Genomic DNA, 8,875 nt, shown 5'->3' with positions numbered 1-8,875 from the left:
CTTTTATCTCATGAAAATTGAATCCTTTAATCATAATTAGTTCTAAATATTAAAAATACAAAATATCCGATATCGAGATGAGAGTCAACGGTGTCGTTTATAAATTTGATCTCAAATCCTTTTAAAGACAAAACCTCGAGGATCATAAGTGGAATTGGGCCAAAACTCTCACTTATCTTCTTACTTGCTTCTTCTCATCTCTATCAAATAATTCAAATTATAACGCTAAATAAATTAAAATTAGATGGATAATGTGTATCATTATATATATATATACAAATTGGCCAATGTTTTTGACTCTCAAGTTGTAGTCAAATAAGAAATTCAAAATCCCAAGATATTACTATGGATGTCGATCCGCACGTTTATTGAGCACACAATAGTCTCTATTTTTTTTTAAAAAATAAGATCAAGTTGACGAAACCTAATACGTGGCAGCATCTCACTGCCTCCCATTTACATCACCATCGGTTCATCACGCATAGTAAGCCACTCCGTCTCAAGCTTCTTCGTTTCACACTCGTAGAAGCTAGTTTTAGCTTCAAGCCTGCCTTCAACAGCTAATAGAGCCGTTCATTGACTAGCCAGCCGCCAGTTGTCGAAGAGGAAAGAGTAGAAAAAAGTTACAGTAAGTCATTAGCGTGAACCCATTTTACAATCGACACGTGGTTGGATATTGCGGTGGTTCCCACTCGCAGACATCATCCATGATCCCAAATAGAAATAATAGGTATCCCAATAAAATATATCCCAGTAGTTTCGTAATCTCTCCTCCCTCCTCTGCTCGCCTATATATATACTTCTACACTTGTTCGTAATCCATTTCATTTTTATTTCATTCCACAACACTCCTCATTTTTTCTGTTAATTCAACAGATAAGAGAAGATATTGAGAGAGAGAAAGGTTGATTAGGTGATACTTGATCTTGATCAACAACCATGCCTGCTGGGGGTTTCGCGTCCGTGCGACCGGCCGGAGTGGAGTTTGAGGCGAAGATCACTCCGATAGTCATAATTTCCTGCATAATGGCGGCCACAGGCGGCCTCATGTTTGGCTACGATGTCGGTATCTCAGGTAGAGCTTTTGGATCTGTTTTGAGTGCTTAGTTGCTTGTTTGTTTTGAATTTTGAATGACGAATCTTGGATATCAGTTTCTTAGCATGCATTTGCGGTGAGTTTTGGATCAAAATTAGTCAGTCTTCTTTTTGCTGTTAGAAGCAATAACAATCGTTCTTCTATGTGCTTTGATGTGTGAATAACTGTGAAAACATGTTATATGGCTTTCTCTGAAACTCAAATTCTCGAATGAGTCCCAATATTCTTGAGAATTCTTGGCAAAATTTTTCATGTTTTCTTAATTTGTTAAGAATCCGAGAATTTCTGAATAAGTTTTTCGGTTCTTAATTTAGAGAGAAGAAAACAGTGGGAAAGTTTTGCTTTCTCCCGCCAAAGTGGGCCCTTAAAGGAGAACTGAGATTTCTGCAGTTGGGCGAGGGTAGTTTTGGAAATTAAGATTCTGTTGCCTCTCAAGTCTCATCACATGGTTGACCGGTGTTTGTTACGTTTGTGAGTGGGGCTAGGTTGTTGATTTGGCCATTCAGAATCTTCATGAAATAAAATCTTGCTAACCACCATGATCATGTGCTTAGTTTTCTGTATTGTTTGTACAGTTACTTTTTTTCCAGGCCCATATAATCTCTGTTATAATTCTTGAATATAAAATTTTATATAACCAAGTTCTGTTGTTGCTATTAATTTCCTGTATTTTTGTTCAGATTTTACCATAGCAATAAAATTTTAATTTATTGGTTAATGACGATGCAGGTGGAGTTACATCCATGCCCGATTTCTTGAAAAAGTTCTTCCCAGTTGTTTATGAGAAAACCAATGATCCAACAATTAATAGCAACTATTGCAAATATGATAATCAAGGACTACAACTGTTCACATCGTCACTGTACCTTGCTGGACTAATAGCTACTTTCTTTGCCTCATACACCACTAGAAACTTTGGCCGGAGGCCAACCATGCTTATTGCTGGGGTTTTCTTCATTGTGGGTGTCGTGCTTAATGCCGCTGCTGAAAACCTTGCCATGCTCATCATTGGCAGGATTTTATTGGGTTGCGGTGTTGGCTTTGCTAATCAGGTTTGTTATACAGATACACATATTCCTGAATTTTCATTTTGTGCCGTGTTTAATTTGTTGTTGTCTCCTGTTATGGTTGCGTGATTCAACATCATAGCCTTTCTAAGATAGTTAATTAGTTAATCCCCGTGTTCGTTAATTGTAAGTTAAAGAATCTGCTTCGATGATCAGATGATGATATCAGCTAGCACCTTAGCTTGCTTGCCATATGTAACAATCTGATGAATCTAGTTTCTCAGAAGGAATATTTAATTCTGATGCTTACGTCTACTTGCACTAATGAGTTTCTGTGGTCTCTGTTTTGGTTCCATGTTTTCTTCCTTTAAATTAAAAATAATGCACAATCTCATTAAGATATTATGCTTGGATTTTCCGGAAAAAGTGGACATACCGAGTTGCATTGTATCTTCCTTTGTAATCATATTTGCTTTTGAAAAGTCAGTCTTACCTTTTTGTGTTTTAAAGTCACCGACGTTTCTTTTCTTGTGGGTCATATTTTCGGATTATTTATGTCATCCTTTAGTCATTACAAGGACCTTAAATTCAACCACCAACCCAACCCTGTGAGCAAACACAGTTCCTCATGATGTAATAAAAAGGAACACATAATTGGGGAAAAAATAGAAATATAATTTATTTTTATAGGTGTTTGATGTAGAAGTACCTTGTTTATAGTTCTAAACGTCCATTTCCAAATGCAAAGTTGCAGCCTACATTAAGAAACTCAAAATGTAGATTTAGTTATATTTGAAAAGATGTTGGCATATTTGGTCACATCACATAATTAGTTTGCGTAGTCAACTTGAATGCAATAATTTTAAAGAGATTTTATTTGTTAATTTGTTTATTTAACTCAATCACAATTTTGAATGTGCAACAGGCTGTGCCTCTTTTCTTGTCCGAGATAGCACCCACAAGAATCCGTGGTGGACTTAACATCCTGTTCCAGCTTAATGTCACCATTGGCATACTTCTTGCTAACCTAATCAACTATGGCACCGCTAAGTAAGCTTTTTTTCCTCGCTACACTTGCAGTCATGCTTTCTTTTGAAGAAAAAACTTGATTTAAAAAATGGAAGAAGAGAGCATAGGAATACTGGCCTCGATTTCGACCAATTGATAATTATATATTTATATGAAAGATTAAGTATTTTGGAATCCTATTTAATTGTTCATGAATATGTCAATTTGAAAGTAGTGATTCTAATAACCAATTCTAGCTTTGCTGTTAAAAATTCTGAAGATCTTGCTGATGATCATTGATATTATTTATGCCTTGCAACAACAGAATCAAAGCAGGATGGGGTTGGAGGCTATCATTAGGATTGGCTGGCATTCCCGCTGGTCTCCTTACTCTTGGGGCGCTCCTGGTGGTGGAAACACCTAACAGCCTCATTGAGCGAGGTCTCTTGGAAGAAGGAAAAGCTGTGCTCAGAAAGATTCGAGGCACCGACAAGATCGAACCTGAGTTCCTAGAACTTGCCGAGGCAAGTCGAATTGCAAAAGAAGTAAAGCACCCTTTCAGAAATCTTCTCAAGAGGAGGAATCGACCTCAACTGGTCATTGCAGTTGCCTTGCAGGTTAGAATTATTTCCCATTTAGAACTATGATCACAATCCAAAAATTCTAAGTCACTTTGCTAGTAACTTTGGACGTAGAATTCTAATTGTAGTTGTGTGCTCTTCCTTTTGTTTTTGTTTCAAACAGATATTCCAGCAATTCACAGGCATCAATGCAATCATGTTTTATGCTCCAGTGCTATTTGATACTGTTGGATTTGGCAGTGATGCTTCCCTCTACTCAGCTGTCATTACTGGTGCTGTCAACGTGATCTCCACTCTTGTGTCTGTATACTCTGTCGACAAATTGGGTCGTCGAAAGCTCCTGCTCGAGGCTGGTGTCCAAATGTTCATCTCTCAAGTGGTAGTGGCAATTGTTCTAGGTATCAAGGTTAAAGACCACTCTGAAGACCTTCAAAAAGGTTTCGCAATCCTTGTGGTTGTCATGGTATGTGTTTTCGTTTCTGGGTTTGCTTGGTCTTGGGGGCCTCTTGGTTGGCTAATCCCCAGTGAGATCTTCCCATTAGAAACCCGCTCGGCTGGGCAGAGTGTGACCGTTTGTGTCAACTTGCTCTTCACTTTTGTAATAGCACAAGCTTTCCTCTCCATGCTTTGCCATTTCAAGTGGGGGATTTTCTTGTTCTTCTCTGGCTGGGTTTTGATCATGTCAATCTTTGTGCTATTTCTGGTTCCGGAGACCAAAAACATACCTATTGAAGAGATGACTGAGAGAGTATGGAAGAAACATTGGTTTTGGAAGAGATTTATTGATGACAATGAAGATGAAGAAGTAGGCACCAATGGAAAAGACTCGAAGAAGAGTGGCCATTCTAATGGATTTGATCCTGCTTCCCAGTTGTAAATTGGAGGGCTTTTACGAAACATTGTTACACATCCATATATACACACACATATATATGGATTGAATATGCACGAGATAGTGAATAGCACAAAATCTTTTTTTATAGTATATTCTTAGTTTTATGAGAGAGGGAGGGAATCCCACTTTACACTTTGTGCAATATGACTTTTACTAGCTGACAGCCCGCGCTTTGCTGCGGGTAAATTATGGTTTGTTGGGCGTGGATTGAGGCTGAATAATCATATTGTTTATCCAAATTTTCAAAGAAATTTTGTTATTGACACATAATATTGATGGATGAAGAGAGAATGGTATCCAGGTAATCATAGAATGTAGGGAGGAAATTGTGCAAAAAAGATAAACAAAGATATATAACACCTAATGAACACTGACAGTCAGGAAATTGAAAATATAGAAAATACAAAATGCTGTGCATAGAGACGTTGGTGCACGAACAGTAAGATCAAACAACCACTCTGGTATACAAAATGCAAAATAAACCAAGGAACATTTAAAAAGTAAGAGTTTTTATTTTGTTGTATTGTGTTCTTCATGGCTTGGTGGCATGACTTGAATCTTTATCTTTAATTCTTCTTCATGTTTGACTTCCCAAAAACGCATCATCATCCATGACTTTAACCTTTGTCTACCATATGAAAGCAGAAGTGATTTGCAGAAGTCTTCTCATTTTTCTCCTTAGGCTGTGCAATGTGTCCATTAATTGCACAATATCTGATTTGATGCTCCTATTTTCAGCTCTTACTTCCTCTGCCTCATTTATTGCATCCTCCTTCTCTAAGTTAATGACCTCGATGTTATAGTTGAGTTGTTGTATTTTGTCAGCGTCTTGCTTCTTTTCTTCTCTCATGGCATTCATGAGGTTGATGAGTTCAGTAATTTTCTCCTCTTGGTTGTTCGATCTCAATTCACATGTGTTGAGAGTGTCTTGATAATACATAATCTGATTGAAGTTGAGATCGTCTATCTGAAGACCAAGTCTGTTTTTCATGAGCCCAAACATTAATTCTGAGGCCAATTCTTCTGCCTTGTCTATGCCATCTGTTATGATGGCCTCTGTTTTGTACTGGTTTCCTGTGGCAAAGTCATAAACATCAAGGGTGAGGACAACTCTGCCACCCTCATTCGCTCCTTGAATAACCATATATGTTGGATTAGGGAAATGGAATGTTTCTGTCATTTGTTGAAGCAGCTGCTTTCTTGATGGACGGAAGATGACCATTTTTTTGTTGAGAGTGGAGATTGTGTTGGAGGTCAAGAAGAGGAGCAATTTGCGTTATATAGAGAGTTTTTTAATATTAAATAATATATCATTCATGGTATCATGTATGGGAATGGGTTTGGTTTGCGTGTGTTTGTGGTTTTGTGGATAGCTTCTTCCCAAAGCTTTTACAGGATTCTTCCTCTTTGTGCGTTTGTTCTCTTGTGTCATAGTTGGTGAAAGTGGCAGGAATGATTATATTTTGATCTTGTTTAGTTGTGCACGAAATTGTTTTGTGGCTCAATTGTTATTTCAATTACATTGACCTTTCTCTGATTGTTGCACAATGTTTCTGTGCAGTGCAGTGCACTGTTGGGTGTAAGATGAGTTGTAATTTTTCCTGCGTTGTCAGTGTTTTAGGACATCCATAGACAGTAATGAGGGTACACGCAAGATTTTTTATAAATGGGTTTTACTCCCCCAAAAAAACGTGTTCGAATGTTTGGAATGTGATTTTGTGTTGTCTATTTGCCATCAATGTGTTTTTAACCGTGGTTGATCAAACAATTATCTTGGCACACATGCATAAAAATTTGTTTCCAGAACAGGTAATTTTAAAGGAAAAAGACCGAAGAGGATAAATTAATTGAAAATTGTTGATGAAAATGAAGGAGGGTTGTTGCCAAGGGAGATTGGCAGTTTTTGATAATGCATGCATTCAAGGGATTTTGATATCTTTTTAGGAACGTAGGAATGAAGAGGTGCAAAGATGGAAGACAAAAGAGACGATGGTGTTATGTAATTATTTTTCGAGGAGTGAAATGAAACTTGTCATTGCAATACTTTCATCTCTTGCATTTTAAAGATAACAAAAAGATATATGTACATTACAGTGTCTCAATGATTCAGCAAACATGAAGTTAATATAAGACCCAGCAACAAAAAGAGATACTTGACATTGATCAAGTATTCTAACGAAGCACTTATATTTTTGTTAGATACTGCTTGCGTGATCGGACACATTGGTTGCTTGTCCACTGACGTCAGAGGTGTCCCTGATTCTCTTTTCCCTCTCCCTTCTTGCCAAAATTTTCCATTTCTTTGCTTTATTTTTTTGCTTTCTGTAGTTTTTCTTCATTTGGATTGCCGTACTTCTGTAGTAAGCAGCGGCATTATAATTGAAGTCATCCACGTCGATTTGTCGGAGGTATGTTAAGTAATTCAACATATCTTGTGCTGCTACTTCCTCAGTCTCTTTGATGGTATATGTTTTGGCCCCAGAAGTGTTGATGTGATCTTTTTTGGTGCTGTCATATTGTGGCAAATTGATTCTGGATTTGTACCTCCCATCATCCAGTATCTCGATGGTATAGACAGGTGCAGGCAATCCAATTTGTCTGAGTAATTCTTCCAAGATTACTTTTCTTGACAATTTGACCTCCGGCATTCTACAGGATGAATAAAAAAAAAGGTGGTGATGACAACAAATTATAAAATTTTGATTTATTGGCAGACGAATGAAACCTAAGAAATTATTGGCATCTTCATACAAATAATCATTAAAGAATGAACTGTAGGAACATAGTTGTGATGCGTGAAATTTGAAGGTCAGTTAGTTTAGAATTATATGTTTGTCTAGGATTGATGAAATGGTTTTTGATTCGAAAGGTATTCTTGAATTGAAACTTCAAATCTATCAGAGCTTGGTGTCGAGGCATGCATAAAGCAATTCCTCTCAGCTGTTAAGATTCCTTGGATTGAGACAGGGTTGAAAAGTCGCACTGAGATAATGACATGCAAGAACCACTGAAGTAGGGGTTGAATTTGAGAAATGTAAATTGAATAAAGGAAACGGTGGAAGAGTATATTCAGTTTCATGAGTCATCCACAAATCATCTGGAACAGTAGAATACAGGATAGGTTTAGCATTACCTTATTTTCTTTGAGAGTTGTTGGTTTCAATTTTCGTTGTGCTTCATCGACCGTCGTTGTCAGTATGTCTTCGTCGTTGCAGAATGAAGGAAAAAGACGATGCTTCTGAGTTTTGAACTTTCGTGTTTTTGCTTGGCGTATGGAACACTCTTCAACTTCCTTTTTGGGTATGTTGGAAATCGTGTATTGTATTTATCTTTTTAATTAATTTTTATTACCAATGAATGGTAATAAGATAAATAAAATCTGAACAATAAATTGTTAAGGTGATCCTGTTGAAGCAGAGAAGCCAGCATACATAAACTCCTGAATAATAGGTGAGAGATCTACTGGAAATGGTAGGATTGGTGATTTGGGTTTTGATGAAAAAATTTTGTTGGAATTCAGGCTGTTGATGTCTATTCCGATGTGGTTGTCATTGATGTCTCCAAAGTCAAAATCTTGAACTGTGTCGAATTCAACGGCGAGAAGATGATTTGTAGAGTTTCCAAGATCACTTGCGTTTAATAGCCCAAGATACTGACTTGGAAGAGCGCCTTTAAGTTCCTTAGAAGTGGCCATCGTGAAAGCGAGGCCATGGCCACCGAGTCTGGGGTACTCGGGTACTATAGCGAAAGCGAAAGAAGCAGAAAAGGAGAAAGCTTTGCCACTGCTGGAGTTGTTGAACTGAAATGGAGAAGCATAAAAGGCATGACCCATTAACCTGCTTGTCTCGTTTGTTAGCCTTAGAATGCCATTTTTCTCAATCTATGCAATACCATTCAAAGTTATGTTGGAACCCGCATGTTGAAATCCTGCGTAGATGAGCTGGTGTTGCTGCGATGAGACTGGGATTGGAAGCAAAATGAAAAAACACTGAGGAGATATACACAAATGCAAGACGCGAGAGGACGAAAAAATAAAATAACTCGGTATGAGGAGGCATCAATTTATGTTTATGATCGACATTGGAATCTCAGTCTATATTGTGCTTAGAGTACATGGTGTTCATTTGATATCTTTTAGGAGAACCCACAGCATATCCATGCTACACCAGTTTTTGTAGTGAGGCAAATGTTTTAAGAGTTGCCATTGAACTTCTTGTTTGAAGCCAGTGATTTAAATGGATAGAATGAATGTAAGTTGAATCAAGAGACAATACATATTGGGTCTATG

General features: G+C 37.5%; 1 protein-coding gene across 1 annotated transcript; it reads left to right on the top strand.

Moving 5' to 3' along the window:
* The first annotated feature begins 818 nt into the window (after nt 1-818).
* Nucleotides 819-4,729, top strand: LOC120013905 (sugar transport protein 13-like). The gene is made up of 5 exons (XM_038865880.1): nt 819-1,075; nt 1,826-2,148; nt 3,029-3,153; nt 3,437-3,728; nt 3,856-4,729. The coding sequence occupies exons 1-5, from the start codon at nt 940-942 to the stop codon at nt 4,567-4,569; spliced, it is 1,590 nt and encodes a 529-aa protein (XP_038721808.1). The 5' UTR covers nt 819-939; the 3' UTR covers nt 4,570-4,729.
* The last annotated feature ends 4,146 nt before the right edge of the window (nt 4,730-8,875 follow it).

The sequence above is a fragment of the Tripterygium wilfordii genome, chromosome 13 (genome assembly GCF_013401445.1).
Source record: "Tripterygium wilfordii isolate XIE 37 chromosome 13, ASM1340144v1, whole genome shotgun sequence".
In the NCBI taxonomy this organism is placed as follows: domain Eukaryota; kingdom Viridiplantae; phylum Streptophyta; class Magnoliopsida; order Celastrales; family Celastraceae; genus Tripterygium; species Tripterygium wilfordii.
This window is presented reverse-complemented; position numbering and strand designations above follow the sequence as displayed.

Excerpts from the sequence above, each read along its gene's own strand:
- LOC120013905 (XM_038865880.1), top strand. The coding sequence starts at position 940 with ATGCCTGCTGGGGGTTTCGCGTCCGTGCGACCGGCCGGAGTGGAGTTT. Across the intron at positions 1,076-1,825 it reads CTACGATGTCGGTATCTCAG|GTGGAGTTACATCCATGCCC; the intron begins GTAGAGCTTTTG and ends ATGACGATGCAG. Across the intron at positions 3,729-3,855 it reads TCATTGCAGTTGCCTTGCAG|ATATTCCAGCAATTCACAGG; the intron begins GTTAGAATTATT and ends TGTTTCAAACAG.